The 18,822-nt window shown below is 43.6% G+C and overlaps 1 protein-coding gene across 1 annotated transcript in view; it reads left to right on the top strand.

Annotated features, from left to right (window-relative positions):
- LOC120848721 overlaps window positions 1-17,727 on the top strand; it is a 60,914-nt gene extending 43,187 nt beyond the window's left edge. The window contains exon 5 of the mRNA XM_040220734.1: window positions 17,558-17,727. Within this exon, the coding sequence (XP_040076668.1) occupies window positions 17,558-17,727 (170 nt within the window). The remainder of the gene's footprint in view (window positions 1-17,557) is intronic.
- The last annotated feature ends 1,095 nt before the right edge of the window (window positions 17,728-18,822 follow it).

The raw sequence follows: 18,822 nt of genomic DNA, 5'->3' as shown, positions 1-18,822 counted from the left end.
TTTGCACACGGCACTCCGGCGGTGACATCACGCTGATGACGTATGATGACGCTTGAGGACATCACGCTAATGACGCTTGGTGACATATTTTTATTCCCATCTTTCGCCCACAAAGCAGACGGACGCCGCTTGTTTTTCCACGTACTGTGACAAGTGAGGCCATACTAGAGGTCTAGGACGACCGTGCCGCTCAATCGCATTTTTATGGCCATTTACTCCGATTGGTCGCTCAGTGGGACAAGTAAGGCTTTCCCGTAAAATATTAAACATGATATTGCTGCAAGCTTGCACGGCGCAATAACCGAAGTGAATAAGGCAGAGACGTTACCGCCTTCCTTTCTAAACACAAAAATGAGGAAATGTTAAGAGCTACAGATCCAATGATTTAGGTAACGTCGACTATAAAGTATTAATAAAACTTCTCGCTCGACGGCTACAGAATGTTATTTGTGACATTATAGTAGGAGATCACCAGACCTGTAGTATCCCAGGTAGATTCATTTTAACGACCGTGCACATTTCGAGGAGTATATTAGAGTTGTGCGTTGCTGAACTTGATCAGGCTGCCATCCTCCAGATTGATGTGGAGAAACAATTTGACCCAGTGCAGCATACCGTCCTGCATAAAATATTAGATCAAGTACGAGTGGGCAGAATTATAAGAAAATTTGTTCAAATGGAATATACGGGATGTACAACACAGGTTATAATCAACGGGAAACGTACATCACGGATTTCTGTGGACTCGTCAGTTAAACAGGGCTGCCCGCTATAACAATTGTTGTTTAGTATTTCTTTAGAGCCCTTTTGTCGACAAGTATAAACAATAAGAGTGTTTATGGGTTTTCATTCCACAATATGGAGATCAAACTGCAGTCCTATGTGGTTGACTTCTTTCCGGTAACAACAGCAACACTGATTGTAGGATGGTTTCTTTTTCGAGCCATTTTTTCGATCAATGTTCAGTTCACAGTGCAGCGTTCGCCCTCTGTGCTTTTCTTTCTCCCCGTCCTTTTGCGCGTTGCATTTAATTTATTAAATGGTGTGTATTGATTGAACTGGCGTTATAATAAATTAGTTACACATTCGCGCCAGTCTTCATAGTACATACGATGCTTAAATCTGTAGCTTTATTAAGCCGCCCGGAACCCAGAACCAGAACAAGGACCAGCAGAGCCCAGAACCCGTGGTAACTTTTCATTAAACCATACTCCTCGCACACTACACTAGTTCATAAATTTAAACCTGCCTTGATCATTTTGATAAACCCGGTGAATACGTGAGTGTGTCGTGTGTGAACGCACTTAAAAGCACCAGGGTCATTCTCCCGAAAAGTTAAAGTATGTGCAACTGATCTATGGCTTTATTAATTGTTACCTGTGATTACTTTTTTTGTTGTTAGGACAACATGATGCTGTTGTTTTAGAAAAAAAAGCGTATATCTATTTATTTATTTTTTAATTTTTAGTCAGGATATGTTTGGAGCATATTGATTTTAGAATGCCCCCTATGGATAATTACAGAAATCACTCTTTATCTGTTAACAATCACAACAGTGTCAGAGCCTTTTATTTTAGTTCTAGCAAACCGACATCTTAACAGTCGGATTTTAAAAAAAAGTTTGAAATATGTCAGTCAACGCCTATCAAATCACCGAGTGTTCAGTGTTGCCAAATTATTTATATTTTATTAATAACAAGAAACGGCTATAACCGGAAAAAATTTCAGTTATGTAACTAAGAAGAAATTAGTTAATATCAACAGTTCTTTCCGAGATATGCAGTATGTAACCATGTACACATTGGAACCCCCCTTCACGACGGCCTTGCCAAAGGCGATGTTCACTTCGTACAAAAGTTAATATCTTATAAGCCAAAGACTACAAACAATTGCATATTTTTTTAACGCGACAGTGGTGCTACGGATAATTTATTTCGCACTTTCCTGAATATGTTAGGAACAAGGATCATTGACACAGCCAATATGCCTTCCGACATTTGTTCAATTCAATTCGAGAGAAGAGTTTTCTTGAAAAAAATTAATTTACTCAAAATGTTAGTCGTGTCACGGGTCAGCCGCGTCGCGTGTTATTTATTTATTTATTTGTTTATTTATTTATTTATTTATTTATTTATTTTTATTTTTATTTTTCGTTGCGTTACGGACTGATCAGCGGCACAGGCCGATGGCGCACCGCCACTGCTAGTCTTCAGTTTGTACTCCGACATTGAGCGCAGCGAACGTAGCGTAGCGCAGAACGCGGGCGTTTGATTGACCGGCGAGTAGGAACTCAATATCAGCGACAAATAAGTATATGCGTGCGTTGCGCTACGCCACGTTCGCTATGCTAAACGTCGGAGTACAACGGAGCATTTAAGCGATGTAGTTCTTTGCGCGCTCCGAATCTATAAACAATGTTATATTAGAACGGTATGTGCTTACTGTCTTTTAAGGTGTTCTATAAGATAAAGAACTGCGCAGCTTATAAAAGGCCGGTGTAAACTCTCAAGTAAACTGCGCTCGTTTTTTCCAAAAACGAATACCGCTACATCGTTTGTTTTCATTAGTATTCTTTTCCGAAATATCATCATCCCTTTAGCTTTCCTATCCTGTACGAAAATGTCAGATATGGCCCTGATATATTTTATATACGGCCAGATATGATAAAATAAGCAGTCAAATATGGCCATATTCCGCCATATATGGGAGCAAATACGGCCGTATTTCGCCATGTAGGTAGGCAAATACTGCCAGATGTGGCCGTATAAGTGCGTAAATACGGCCATATATCGCCATATACGCGTTCAAATATAGCCCCTGATAATGATATATCGGCCCGTTTCGGTCGTGCAAGCAACAAGTCATATGTACTCGCTAAGACACTAGTTGATTGATCTATATTGCGTGAGTCTCATGTAATTGGTTAACTATTGTCAACATCCTTAAAGTGAAGTTATTCCAGGTATTTGGACCAATTAATCAATTGCGCAATTTGAAGATTGAAAGGCAAATGAAATTTGGTTGTATGTTTGACGTTTGACAATATGACGCAGTGCGATCGGAACTCGAGTTAATCAAATAATGGATTTTGGTTGCTGCTCTTAGGCACCCGTTTCGGAGTTAAGCGGTGTACGCGTCACCATCGGTGTAATCTCCCCGCTAAATTTAGCGAGAAATTGAATTGGTAAGTATGTCACGTGACGTCAATTTTTCCGCTAAATCTGGCAGTGAAACTAATATTGTTCATGTTTCTTCGCAAAATTCAGCGGGTAAACTCGAACCGTTAGCTTACCGAAGATGCAAAACGCTCTACTTCGTCGTCCTGAATCCTTTTCCCTTCGAACGGCTTCGAAGCCGTTGCGCCCGGAGTACAATACGCAGCTCTTTCAAAACTCGTTCGCGCAGCATCGCATCCGTTCGTTTGCGAGCGTCGGCGATTCATCGTGTGTCGAAAGTCGGGAGATGTGCTGTGCGTGGTGTCTTTTATGTGTAACTCGTTTTTATGTGTAACAAAACGCGAACCTAACAGTGTACACATGATTTTAAATTTATTGGTAAAAATATATATACATATTTATATATCGATTTATTTGTGGGCATCGTGCACAAACAATAGTCGCGTTTATTTTTTCATTTAAAATTATAATGCGGGTTATACAGCGTAAAACATAGAATCTTCAAACTCGCATCGTTTTGGGTCACTTTTGAGCTGGACAGCTTCTTTGGAAGTTCATAAGCTGAACTTCATAGAGCTATATGTTCACTCGGTATTGACAGCAGGGTAGACGCTACGCGTGTTTTAGGCCAATCGTGTCTCCGGTTAGGGTCACGTGACTACAGTCTCGAATCTGGTGATAAAGCAGGACATCGCACCTGCCTGGCGCCCAAGACCACACATAGCATTCACTGCACTGTCAACCTTCGTTACAAGTGACAAATCCCTCCGTTGTGGCCCCATAAGATAAGCCTTTTGTTCGTGAAACCCCGTTTTGGCCTCCCCTTCTATCCTTTTCTCTCTCTCCCTAAGCTGAAAGCGTTGTAAATGGTGAGTGGTCACGTGGTTTGTCGGATGACGTATTAGCCGCTGGCGATCTCGGAATGCGTTTAGCCGGACCTAGTTTGGCGTGTGAATCCGCTCTGTATGGCTGCTGCGTATGTCTGCTTCTGCAAGCGATTTCTTCAAAGAAGCCCAAGAATATTTTGTGATCCGTTTAGTGTTCGGTTTTACAAACGACAGCTTGTGCTACATCGTGTTGAATCTTCACGGGCGCCCCTTCGTTTCTGTGTTCGAGTGGTGATTTTGCCGTGGCCGTCTCGACATCTCCCTCGAATTACACCATTCAAGTCCCGTCTCGTCAACGTAAGTGCACTGGAACCTACTTCGTGACAATTGATCGTTTTTCCTAAATGTATTCTTCCAGATTACCTCTAGATTTAGGCCATGTCTATCTCCTGGCAGCCGGGAGAATCATTGTGCAGAATGTTTCGGCATTGGTGCGATTGAGGGGTGGATACCCTTGTTTCTCAAGCACTGACTTTAAATTTTGACGCTCGCATCAAAATTTGTTTCTTTTGAACAAATTTGTTTGAAACGATGAGCTTGGCTATAGGGTATGCTGTTTTGCAATGGTGTAGGTGGTCGCTTTGATAATGCAGGTATTGCTGTCGATCTGTTGGCTTACGGTGCAGGCTCGTGGCGAATTTACCTTCGTTTATTTTAACGTTGACGTCTAGGAAGTTTATTTCGGTTTGAGAGTACGAATGTGTAAAGCGGATGCTCGGATGAGCAGCGTTGTATCGACCTATGAAGTCCACCAGCTCCTCAGTGTGCGGCCAGGCAATAAATTAGGGCTGGGCGTCGATTAAAATTTTTAACAAGATTAATCGCTACCCTTTAATCGAATAATTAATCGATTAATCGGTTGCGTTGATTTTTATAAATAACATGTTAAAAATAATGCAAAAACTCGTCTTGCCTTTGAAGACTTATTTTACTCTCTGGTACACAGCGCAAAGGACATTTAGAATTGAGGAAACATATAGTTCAACGATTCAAAGACACATATATTTTCGCGCCAGCTCCGAAGACAAAGTTTGTCCAGATTCTCCGACGGGACGACAAGAAGTCAGGGCTTGGGTGATGTTTTCTTCTTTGTTTAGAGAAAGGGGCTTCGATAAGAAGGCGTTGATTGTTGTTTGCGTTTTGGCGAATGGTCCTTGCTGCAGCGGCGTACATGGGTGCTTCGCTGGTAGGTAATACTGAAGCGAACTTACGCTTCCACTGTACGAAAACGGCTTTTGCAGATGATGCAGTGGACTTCCTTCGAGTTAAAAACTTCACCGCTGGAGTTTACTTTAAACCCAAACTGTCCAGCGAGATTGCCTTTCATACTCGTGAACTCGTCCATTTGTACGGACCGAATACTGGAACAAGTAACCATGATGTGGTTAGCTTCCCAGCTTGTTTTTCTGCTTGTTTGTCTTGCTTTGGCAGGATGTGAAAGAGATCCTCAACAAGTGAAATTTCGCGGTCGCGCAAGGATGAATTGCGGGCCCGGCCTGTCTGACTGGCCTCGGCAGAACTGGAATGTACATCCTCGAACACGTGACGCTTCGCGAGCGCGAGATTCGCACCTTGCTCATAGCACCTGGCTGGGTGCGGAAAACCAAGATAGAGCCATGCGTGCATCCATTTGACTTTTTTTTGAGTACCGATTAAAAAACCGATTAACCGGTTAGAACATTTGATCGCGATTAAAGCCTTAATTGATTAATCGGATGGTTAATCGATCAATTGCCCAGCCCTACAATAAATATATCATCTATAAACCTTTTGTATATTAGCGGCTTTAAGGGACATTCAGAAAGGAACTGAGATTCTAGTTTTCCCATAAATACGTTGGCATAGTTCGGGGCCATTTGGTGCCCATCGCGGTTCCGCTAACCTGCCTAAAGTATTTATTGTTAAATTCGAACGTGTTGAGTTCTAAGACAAGTCTCGCTAGAGTAGCGACGACGTGTCCATCTTGGTTATCCGGTTGTTTGTGGAGTTCGTACATGTCAATTAAAGAAATTACCTTATTTACTCGCGTATAGGTCGACTTGTTTTTCAAAAATCGCCTCATCAAAACTGGGGGGTCGACCAATACGCGAATCCCGGTATTATATTTTTCAACTTTTTTTTTTTTTCGGGGGTCCCGAAGTTAGGGGGTCGACCTATACGACGTATCGACCAATATGCGAGTAAATACGGTATTCCATCATCGTGTGGGATATACGTATACACTGATGACACATCGAGTGTAACCAGATATGATCCTTTTGGTATGGATAAATTTGATATTCCCCTTAAGAAGTGAGTTGTGTCTTTAATGTACGAATCGAGACTTGTAGGTAGATGTTTAATTAAACTGTCTGCATATCCTGATATGGGTTCGGTTACTGTACCTATTCCGAATATGATTGGGCGCCCTGGGTTACCAGGTTTGTGAATCTTAGGGAGCATGTAGAAGCGGCCCGGGGAAGGCTGTACCGGTTGCATTAATTTATGTTCGTTAGCGGTTATTTTGCCCTCGTCTAGGAGATTCTTAAGGACCGAGGTCACAATCTGAGTGTGGGGCACCGTAGGGTCATCCGCAAGAGGTTCATAAAACTTTGAGTCATTTAGTTGGCGGTTTCCTGCCCTATTGCTCAGGGTTTTTAAACTAGCCCTTTCGGATTTAGTGTGGTTATCCCGTCTTCCCGCCTGCCTGCGATATTCCCGCATTATATCTTTTTGCGCAGCGGCTATGTATAAGTCAAGACAATCATCACGGTTAGCCTTTGGCGTCCAGTCGCTTGTTGCACGCTGCTGAGAGGTGTTGTAGCTAGAAGTTTTGTCCAAGAAGTATTCCCGCAATCTTAAATTTCGAGCAAAGTTGTCGAGGTTGCGTAGTAATTAAAATTCGTCAACAAAACCTGTGGCGGACAGAAGTTTAATCCTCTCGAAAGGAGTCTTTCCTCTTCTGTTGATATAGTCACGCCAGATAGATGAACAATTGCAGTGCCACAAGGGCACTAGTGCTTGACCTATCGTCTATTATGCTAATGGCCGGTTGAGTATGTTCGCTATAGTTAAATGATGTCGTCAGATAAGGTAAAACAAGGTTAGGAAACTTATCGTGCTGTAGCTTACGTAGCTTGATTGTTGCGAGGTCATGGCGTTTCTTTCTATCGAATTCAGATAGGGCGCTAATTTCGGATGTCGATAAGGGGCCATTTGAACGGAGAAGTGTAGCGGCCGCAGTCGCTAACTGTTTTACTTGTTTGTCACTATGCTGAATCGCTATTTGAACCAGTTTAAGTGAACCTTCAAGGAGAACTTGTTGCCATTCTGATCGGTCATGTTGGTCGAGGTCCCTTTCCGTTTCCCTAACTTTAATGCAATAAATTCAAGAATCACCTTCTCCCCTCTTCGTTCACAATATTACTACGGCTGCACTTGTCAATCTTCACTCATTCCCATTATATATACGGTGCAGCCTGTCCCCTATGGGGAGGAGTGGTTCCCATATCTTGGAAGACGGGCCCTTTCCGACATTTGCAAGCTGAGATGACGTGTCACGTCACTGCCGCATGTCGGAAATAGCGCGGGCCTTAGACCAGCAACGGTTGTCGTCTACCAAGTTAAGCGAATTGGAAACTAAACAGTACACAGAGAGCTGGTCAGAAATTGAGTCCGCCGCAACCAGTGGCCGGGATGGTCTAATCGGCTCAGGCGTCGCCCCGGACAGGCGAATGTTGCGGGTTCGATCCCCGCTCTTGGTCCAATTTTTCTCCAGCTCTCTTTCCCTTTCCCTTTCCCTTTCCCTAACTTTAATTCAATAAATTCTATAATCACCTTCTCCCCTCTTCGTTCACAATATTACTACGGCTGCACTCGTCAATCTTCACTCATTCCCATTGTATATATATATATATATGAAAATATGATGCGACCCCGTAATCTGCTTGATCAGCCTTTTGACGTTCCGAGGGACGGCACGCGAGATTACGCAGGAATCGAAAACGAAGTTGACCTTGGTTTAACGTTTTGTGATTTCAGAGCGCAGAGAAGGCAAAATGTGTTCAAATCTAAATACCTGATAACCTTGCTTTGTGATCGTTTTGTTTTTTACGCGTTCTAAGCTTCTAATCATAAAGGAGAATGAATAGTTTCACTCTCTTCCAGGATATTCGCCCCTTTTTTGTTTGCCAACAAACTCAGTGACGCTATCTATCGCATAGCCCCAGCACACTTCCTCTGCGGGTATATTTTATAATTTTTACGTATCATTTTTTTTACCATAGAGTGACTTATTTCTAGCAGTGGCACAAGCAATCATTTTCCGAAAATAGCGCATAATTTTCATGTCACAAATATCGTAAAAACCCGGCGTCCTGGGGCCCTAAACTAGTTACACGCAGAGTTGGAGACAAAAATTCGCGGAGCGCGCAGATTAAACGACGGCGAAAAAAGCGCGAAGTTATCGTCATGATAGGCTAATCGGTGTGCTTTGTCAACTTCTGCCCCAACTCTCTGTTTGACGAGTTTAGAGGCCTAGTTCAGAACCGGAATTGTTTGGGGGCTATTTGCACACTGGCTCCAACAACGTTTGAAGTCACGCGAAACAGAGCGAATACAAAGCGTTCAAGTATCGTGCCTGGAGCGCGTCTCCTACTGGTGCGTTTTAGCGTCCTATCCCGCCCACACATCAAAAGTGGCTCCAGGATGGCAACGAATGACGTCACAGAAGCCGGAGTATCATGCTGTTGCATGTCGCCATCCTGGTGGTTGGCCGTAGAAATGCTGGCGAAAAGCACGAGTGAATGCGAGTGTCGCTGTCGTCACGGCGTTCCAACTTCTGGGCACCGAAGCTGTCATGAACTGCCACACTGGAGAGCAACCTGCAGTAGGACAGGCGTTTGCCACTTACACCACAGCTGTTGGAACGCCGCCAGGATCGCGACTGGCGACAGCGTGACAGTTTTATAACGTCATCAGGCGGAAATCGAGGGAACACTTTTTTCGACGCCGTAAACGCACCAGTCGAAGACGCGTTCTAGCCACCATAGTTCAAGGCCGCACAAGCCTACATCGCAGAAGTCCCACAATTCCTCTCGCAGCAGCCTCCAGGGATTTTCAGCGACCTAGTCGAACAGGCCTTGCAATTAAACTGAGTATACTTTCGTCGACTCCTTTCTCCACTTTCCATTTTGAATCACAAGGGGGTTTTGGATTCAATCCCAGTCCCTATCAGTTTCCAGCTGGATGAGCATCGTACCGGTACTCGGCTTTGTATCACCAAGAAGTTTTCGTAAACCGCTTTCCTCCCTCTGCTAATCTATCCGCAACGATGAGACCGCTACCGCGCCTGCGCGCCGCTAGCCCCCCTTGGGCAGGAAAAAATTCACATCTTGTAGCGGGTTGCGGAGAGAGTTGCGGGACGGCGGAAACGACCTACAAAAACTACATAATAATGCGTGCTGCACGTTAAAGACAGCTAGCAGTCGTACTACACTGGTTACATTTTTCATGTACAGCGTGTAACGGCGTCGGGATAATGTCGATACCTGTTATAACAAAGTCAATGGGAATCAGAAGTTTCTTCGCTATATACGCTTCTTCGTTATATGTGAACTCATAAAAATAACAGTAAAAGGCTCCAGGTACACCTCAGCACCTCTTATGAGTTGTGAATGCGAAAGCATATACGTCATTCTTCCGCTCCATTATTTCGTCTGCAGCGTATTTGCTCCGGCGGCAGAGTGGCCATCGTTGAAACTGACGCGCATTGACCAATGGGAACCTCTTTGAAGCGCGCCAGTTAGTTTGACTGAAGCCGAAATCTATCAGCTTTACTCCGCTCCTTTGGGATCGGTGAAACTAGGTGCCGTTTGGCTAGGCATTTTCACGTGGTTTCATAGCTGGGAGCTGGCTTCACTTGGAGAGGTGAGTTAAAGCGCCGTTTGCCGCGACTTCGAAGCTGATGACGTCGGATCGCTCCATGGGACAGTTAAGGCTTTCGCATTAAAAATAAGATAACAGGAGTTGTCACGGGCACATGTTTATCGAGCCTGCAGAAAGCGGTCGAGGCTTCCCTGCACGTGGCCTCTTTTAGACCGAAGCCGCTTCTCGCTAACTGCGAGAAGCTCCGATAGGAAGAAGATCCTGCTACGTACGGAAGGTGTCGACAGCTGCGACGGCCCCGCGGAGGCCGCCGGCGGTGGGCGGCATTCTTTACGTTAATGCGCACTCCGTCGAGGGTGGCAGGCTTCGTCTTCCTTGTCGAGGTGACGGCGCTGGCGGGTCTCTCAATCATTGAGTGGCGATGATTCGCCGAATCGGGGCTTGAGCGAAGTAGACTTTCGCGCAAGAGTGACCTCACCGACCAGACGCCGACACGGATCACGAAGGAAACAGAGAAGCCCGCACGGCACCGAGTTGGCGCTCAAGCCTGTCTTTCGTCGGTGTAGAGAACCTAGATTTCAGAGATGGGGCAACGGCTCGATCGGGGTAACATGGCTTGTCGGCCGCGTTTGCAAAGCGAGCTGCAGCATGCAAGAACTCAAACTTCAGAAGCGTTCACCTTCTGCAAACGTGTCCGCCTCTCAGCCCAATTTCCTTGCGACACTGGCCATGCGACAATCGTACTGCTCCCTCTCTTACCGCTCATTCACACTGGAAGCGGATCCGCGTTCGCAAAGCGGTTGCGAACGCGGTTGTATAAAGATCCAGTACAATTGCACGCGCACTCGATGTCATCAAATGCGCGTGCAATTGTACTCGATCTTTACGTGCGCGTGCAATTGTACTGGATCTTTATACAACCACGCTCGCAACCGCGTTGCGAACGCGAATGCGTTTCCAGTGTAAAATTCTCCGCCGGTACGTTGTCGCTGACGCACCGAGCGCCCCTGTCGGCATGCCACGACGACTTCTCCGCGGGCAATGCGGTAAAGCCGCTCCCCAGATAAGGAGCGAGGAGCAGACGACGTTGCAGAGACTGCCGCCGACGGCCTTTTTCCAGCATCTTCTGCAGCCTGTTATGGGTGGCGTCCAGGCCGTGGCAGCAAAGTGCGGCGGTCTGAGAGTTAATAAAATTTCAGAATTTTATAATTTTTTTTATTAACTGCAAAATTTATTTTAGCTATATCCGCAGGAGTCGCTCAATTCCCTTCGCTAAAAACAGACAAAAATGCATTGAAAATATGCAGAAGGGAAAGGGAAATGGTGATCGCCTCGCTGTAGCCGCTATTTCGTTATAACCGACTTCATTATAACCGGTCTCGACAGTACTCTGGTAAACTAAGGTCACGTCGGCCAAACATCGAACGTCTAATTAGTTTCTATTTGTTTGCTCGGTTCTAATTTGGTAAGCCCGCTTCAGTGAATTTTTATAATCTCTCTCTCTCTCTTTCTCTCTATCTCTACCTTTTTTTTTATGGGGCGTCATTTTTTATTTTATTTGTAGTGCCTGTTTGTATGGTTTCTGACGCCGTGAATTCCGCCTTCGACGCGTAAACGTATCACTAACTCTCTGAGAAAACAATGCACAAATATTCACCTCTAATTGCAAGCTCAGCCACCTCGGTGACTCTCAGGCAAAGCAGTGACCAACGAATTCTCAGTTGACGGACTCAAATCCCGGTCGAGGTGTAAGCAATCTGACGAAGACTTATTGCGTTTGATGGCGCCGTGTAATCAAGATACTAATTGCATGTTGAGAAACCTTCAGGTTGTCGAGATTAATCGTCTGTCCTTCGTGGGGGAGTGCCATATTCCCTCCATTGAGTAGCACGTGAAGTGCCCAAATTCGATTTGATTTAATTGTAAAATCGAAATTCACCTCGTACCGCTTTATCACAACTAGAAATAAAAGGGAAAGTTTGGCACTTGTGTTTCGCCTTATCTTAAAGGCGGGCGCTCAAAATTTTCTTCAGCGTGGCAGAAGATTCCCCCTCTTTTCTTTTTTTCCTCCTCTCCTTTCCTGCTTCATTTCCTCCTCGCTTTTTACGGCCTTCTCGCACGAGTGCTAATGGGCTTACCGGCCCCCCGACAAAATCTCTGTAACCCTTCAAGGTTCTCTGCTTCAATCCCAAACACCAGGGATTAGTTAGGCAGGCTGAATATGAGCTCGGAAGGGTTCGGGCTGGCTCGCTTTTCTTTTTTTGCTTTTTTTTTTTTGCTTTTTTTTTTGCAGTTCTAAAAAACACTCAGATAGTCAACACCAACTAGCCCAACAACAAGTTCTTTTACATTCGGATACTTCCGCATGCGGCCACACACGCTACAACACCGCATATTTATCTCGAGTGAACGGAACTTGAACATCACAGCAGAAGGAAAGAAGATGGGTATTTTTATCTGAACTTTGAGCTCTACCCAGAGAGTTGAAAATTGGTCGTTCTAACAACGGCACTCTGAAGGGTGATTGTATCACTATTGTGTTTTCTTTTTTTTTTTGTACAAACTAATAATCATGAGTAATTACAAGTCAAATATATTGCAGTCAGAGGGACACAGTCTGACCATTTCTGGGGCATAATATATAGGTTCGTACTACAGGTGTTTTCTAGAGTGACGGCCGCCTCGTTCAAGCTACTAAGAAGAGCAAAAACAAACTTCCATAAAAACTGAAACGGTTTATGGTATATTTCATCTATCTTCAGCCTTCGAAAAAAATTTCTTCGTGGCCAAACGTGCATTTAGTTTCTGTCAACAAATGTAACTGAAAAGTTGACACCCAACAAATATCTTGCGTATCAGCAAAGAGAACGGGAAACACGGAGATTGAACCGCAAAATCACAATTTTCTTCGCGTAAAAGTGTGCAACTAGCAATAGTAGCATAATATGCCATTTATTAAAAGACAGCAGGTATTACGGAGTTTTCATTCTCTTCTGTTCGCATTTGTTCACTGATGAAGAAATGGAATGCCCAGATAGCCTCTGCAGCCCTTACATAATTGTTTGGGGCTCTGTCAGGGTGGGCGAAGGCCATCTCCAAAAAAAACCAGGAGTTCGGAAGGTGTGCTACCGCAAGTTTTGGGGCTGCTTGGCTAATTTAGGCGTCTGGCGTTCCCCGCCTACTTAGAAAGGAAGCGGAACAGCGGTCAGCTCAACGTCGTCACCAAGCGGGAAATTATGCCGAAATGCGTCCTTGAACACGTGCGAGATCTTTACCCGAACCCAGCCGGGATTCGCCACAATTCATCCACGAAAAAAACTATAAAAAGGGGTAGGCTTAAACGATTTGGCAGTTTTTGAATATATTCATGCGGACTAACTATCAACAAGTACAGAAAGAAATGCAGTAGAAATGCAGAGCTCTATTGTGTTCTTTATGTCCATACTTGTCTTTCGCGCAGTACGCCAATTAAAATGAATTCTGCAATATCCGTAGATTATGCCTGGTTATGTTGTCTTTAAAAGAAAAGTAATCAAGCAAGTTCGGTATCGTGCCACAATTTGTGCATATACAATTTTATGTGGAATTCAAAGTCAAAACAGTACTTCCGCGGGAAATAATGCATCCGTCGTTCTTCGTCTTCCTGAAGCTATGAACTACCGATCTCGGCTACAGGACTTTTGGGTCCACAAAATATCACGCTCAGTAGAAAATTCACATTTTCTACCAAAAGTACTGGAAATTATTTATTTTTCAAACAGGTCGGGTGGTGATGCGTGTTTGAGTGTAGGACCGTTGACTGGGCACTGGTTCGCGCCAAGCAGTGCTTCCTTTCATGCTGCCCGCGACGAGTGTTGAAATTTAAATATAGCAGAAATAAAATCAACTGACATCCTTAGAATTATTTTAAACTTGCGCTTTCTTCAGGCATTAAGATTTTGATCGTACCTTTTATTCATTGTCGTCTTCGATGAGGGAACAACTTGCCGAGGAGGCCGCGCTGTCCGCGTACGCGGCTTGACAGATAAGGTCGCGAATGCTTTTCACGAATCTTTAAAGAGCAAGCATAAAAATGAAAGACGCAGCCACTTTACGCCAATGAAACCAACTTTATGTTTTGGGCAGACGTCTTGCGAGAGTTGCAGTATTTTAATTATGCCTAATAAATTAAATGTTTAGGACTAAGTACCAAACGTATTTAGATGTATTAAGAACCAAAATGTCATTTGGAAAGTTCTAGAGCTGCTTGATAAACACCCGATTAGCTGTTAGCAACGTGATACGGCTCGCTTGGCTTCCTTCTGATTAGTAATAAAGCTTATGAAACATGACAAAATACCCCCATCATAAACTCAATTTCGAATGTCCCGGTATTTGTTTTCATAGGCCGGAAAAAGAAAGAGATGCATGCTTTATTTATATCAGAAAAGAACTGCCCTCTGTTTTATATACAACGTTTATTGTTTTGTTTTTTTCACCTACTAGATATTACAAAGAAACGTGGAAATTAACGTTTTGTCGATGTGAGCTATGCGGCCGGGCGAAGATTGGGTTCAAGAAAGAACGCAACAAAAACCGACTGATTACCTAACATTGGTTAATTAACTTTTTGATTATAAAAGAAAACGGGATAGTTGATTTATAAAGTTGTTGGGCGTAATCGAAAGCCACCAAATTGTGCAGTGAAAATTAGCGCCATCGCGGTTTGTGTAGGTAAGTTATACGGCCAGGCGAGGATAAGGTTCAATAACGTACGCAACTAAAACCGACCGATTGCCTAAATTTGCTAATTAACCTTTTAATTAGAAAATAAAACGGCATCTTGTATTTAGAAACTTGTTGGCCATAATCGTAAGCCACCAAACCGTCCATTCTTAAAAAGATGTAACGCGCGTACACAATTATACGGCGTCCTCCTAATTTGGGCGCGAAAATATAGTTCTGATTTTATGTGGGCTCCATCTCCGCGTGGCACAGCCTAACGCCATGAAGCCAAAGCGACAAATCATGCGCATCGCTGTGACAGCGACACTGTAGAAGGGGCGAGGAGTGCGCTGGCCGAAAAGATTGCGGTAACACGATTCGCGTCCAAATTAGGCTTTTCAGGACGCCGTGAGCCACTTCATGTCCACTACATCTCTTTAAAAATGAATGATTTGGTGTTTTTGATGACTACAGATAAGGCAAAAACCGCAATTGCGTAACTCTGACGTCTTTTTTAGAAAAATGTCTATTCGTTAAAAAAAATCGCCCTGTATAAGCACGATTGTAAGGCAGTTCTTTACGTCTGGCGACATCATTACGGCATGGAAGGAGACGTTGACCACAGATCATCATACGCTGTGTATGATCTGTGGTCACTGTTGTTGTTTTTTTTTTTTGTACGAGAATGAGCAAACATTTGATACCAAATAAAATAGATTTAGCATTCACCAAATTCGGCTTGTTTACTTGATTCAAATCGATATTTGATTTGATTACACTTATTTTGTACCCCCACACGCCTACTTTATTCCCTAATGAGTTACAAGTGATAATTACATTGTTTTTTGTTGTTGTTGTTGTTGTTTTTTTGTCGTGCGAGGTCATTACAATTTATTATTAACAATCGGAGCTATGCGATTGCGCGGAGGAGGCGCATTTCAAGATATTCAAAATTGTTCTGAATGCACAAACAACCTCAAACGTCTTGCTGTTTGGGTCGTTTCCTACACGCAGGACCACTAATAAAGCCAAAACCTCATAGAGGAGACTATCTCTATCAACTCAACGCACAAACACGATGTGAAGCGTGTCTGCGTACGTTGGAAAAGAGAGACCGGCGAGCAAACCATAGCGTCGAATGTCCATGCATCAAAATGTCTGTGCACCGGAATATCCGCGCACCGAAAAGTCCCACACCGAAAAGTCTTTGCAGCAAAAAGTCCGTACACTGAAATGTCTGTGCACCAAAAAGTCCGCACCGAAATGCCCTACAGCAAAACGCTCTACACCGAAAAGTACTAGACCCACTACGGATGGGATCCTCCGTCACCTCTGCCGGTTTACGAACCATGATGATTCAGAACCACTGGTCTATGGAGCGCCATCCCTGATATACAGAAAACGCTGCTCGTACTTCCCGTTGTCGCCATGAATCCGCCTAAACAACGAAAGATGCGAAATCAGATATTTATATTAAAATTGATACTTCAATGACTACTTCTTTGAGCAGAACAAGGCATTTGTGCTCTCACAACAGCAAAGAATCGTCTTCCAAACCAATGCTAAAAAAAAGCTAATGCAACTCGTTGGGAAGAGCAAGTGCGAAGCTCGCTCAAAACAGCTACATCGGTTGGTTCAGCTCCTTGTCGCAGGTGTGCCGGCTGGCTTCTGGATAATCTTTTCAAATCCTTGAAGCTTTCATTTCCTCCACCCCAAACTTGTAAAAAAAACAAAAAAAAAACAGGCAGCTGGCAAAAAAAAAAAAATATCGGAAAATGGCGAGGAGGAAACGAGAGGTGATTTCCTTCTTTCATAGTGGCGAGAAGGAAAGTGAGGGTCGGGTTCCTTCTCTCTGCTTGCGGGCCGGCCTTTAAAAGGTATATTTACCAAGGTTTTAGATTTTATAAATACGACTATATTTAGCGAAATCGGCGTTCCTAAATTAAGAAAAAAATCAATGCTGTATATATAATTATTTTGGAAAGTTTTGATATCTAAAATTTATAGTTGAAAAACATGCGCCTCCAAAAAACCAAAAGTCACACAAAATTTAGAGCATGTAAAATTAAATTCACACCGCAATGTGAGAAACTAACTACGCATGGGCAATCATTGTATACAGAAATCGCAAATTATGTTTTAGTAAAATCATATATGCGATTTATTTGCATTAACTACGCTCGTTGAGCTGACGAGGCACCGCTGTGTCTCGTCAGTTCTTGTTATTCGTCCGTCGTCTTTTCGCGCGGCTTCTTTTTTATTATTATTATGCTTTTGTATTAATTTTCCCAACCTTCCGTCATTTTAAATATTCTCGCTTATTTATGTAGTGTTATACAACGTTTGTACGTTATGAATTTTGGGCAATTTCGGGCCGGTCTTTCGCACATGTTTTCCCGGCTCTACGGCTAAACATGTGTGCCATTTTTCTACTGAATCCTTTTATTATTATTTATTGGTTTGCTTGTTTACAAAAACAACCTCGTTTAACCAAATAAGTATGGTAGGTGCAGCCTGGTATCTATAAAGATATATTTGTTTGTGGAACAGGAAGATGTAAAAAATCAATAACGGTTGTTAAGAAAACACGAAACCAAGTTAAAAGCAAGCAGGTTAAAAATCAAAATCCTTCCTAAAGGGAGCGATTCTATATTAATACTGATTAACGTGCCACACTAATTCCCTCTGAAGACGGAGCCTTTGGCCAGTGCACTACAAATGCCAAACTGTTGTCTGTAACGAGCTTTTTGCAAAAGTGATACAGGACAGGACGCTGGTACGGTGCTCATTGAGATCGAAATAGGCAGGAGTGAGTGGTGAACATATGATACCTGTGTTCATCGGCGTGAGCGTTCGGTTCACGTGCTCCGAGCTGAAGTGCGCAAACTTGCAGCGGTTTCTATGTTGCTGATATTGTATTTTCAGATGGACGAAAAGGATGTGCTCTCTGGGTAAGGGACAACGACAAGGACAAGGAGCTGACCTTCTGCAAATTCATTTACAAAATTTTTTGTACAGTGAACCCCCTAGTCGTATATAAAAAACAGGCATGTGATGAACTTGTGCCAAAAAACACGAAACTTACAAAAAATTAAAAATACGCGCCATACTAAACCAGTGGTGTGTCAAATACTCAGCAAGAGTATTTAAAACCTAACAGAAGTCTTTAACAAAATGGGCTAAATACCCATTTAAAAATGTAGTTATAGTAGTAATAAAGTTACTTTTACTTTAAACTGTCTTGAGTGAAATACAAATATTTTGAAAATGTAGTTTAATTGCTTTCGACGATACTTGGCAAGTGTGGTGCAAGCTGATAATATAAGAATAAAAATTGGATACATGCTTTGCCATTCTAAAAAGCCCGATTAAATGCGGTAACTTTATAGGGTTGGTGGTGCTTTTAGTTCGAGTAAAGTTCGAGTGGTGCCTAGGCATCATGACCCTCAAGACTAAACTAAAGACCGGTTCACAATGCCCCCTTTTCTTCCGTTACGTTACGTTACGAAATATTGCCTTGAAGTAATCGGGACCTCTGTGCTTCATATTAAGCGAGGCTACCAGTTTAAGGAGAAAGCATGACACGCGAGGTTCGAAACACGAATGTATCGCTGACTTCTACGTAACGTAACTTAGCGTTAGCAAATGGGGCAGCGTGAATGAGCCTTTAGTCTTTCAGTGCATGAGGTGGGTGGTAATCTTCATTTCGGCTGTTGCCTATACAGCGTTTGACTTTAGGCGCAAGCAAGGCCGAAGCTGTAAGCGTGAGCATGCATGGCCCTCAGCAACGCTTGCACTACACGAGCGATCGTGCTTGTCAGGGACGCTGAGAACCCGGAGCTCGCTAATAGCGAGTTTTAGAATAGGAGGCCCCACAGCTTTGGGTGCCCCAAACAGCTTAGGGCGTCCCACTTCGTATGTGCAGAACATCTGCGCATGCCCACTGCGATGCCCCGAGCTGTTTGGGGCTCCCAAAGCTTTAGGACGCCTATTCTAAAACTCGCTATTGTAGCTTCTGCTACGCTCACAGTTAAAGTGAAGCGGAGTATAAAGCAAGGCTTTTATGAAAACACAGAACGCCACACTATTGTCTCTTTGTGAAGCTGGGCACGCTTGCCTTCAACACCACCCGGATACAAAGCATTGGCACTGAATATTTTGGGTCACCAACAGATGGGAAGCGCGCCTTC

This window comes from Ixodes scapularis, unplaced genomic scaffold (assembly GCF_016920785.2).
Source record: "Ixodes scapularis isolate PalLabHiFi unplaced genomic scaffold, ASM1692078v2 PGA_scaffold0__279_contigs__length_252992795, whole genome shotgun sequence".
Taxonomy (NCBI): domain Eukaryota; kingdom Metazoa; phylum Arthropoda; class Arachnida; order Ixodida; family Ixodidae; genus Ixodes; species Ixodes scapularis.
Note: the sequence above shows the minus strand (reverse complement) of the source record. Positions and strands in the feature narration are given on the sequence as shown.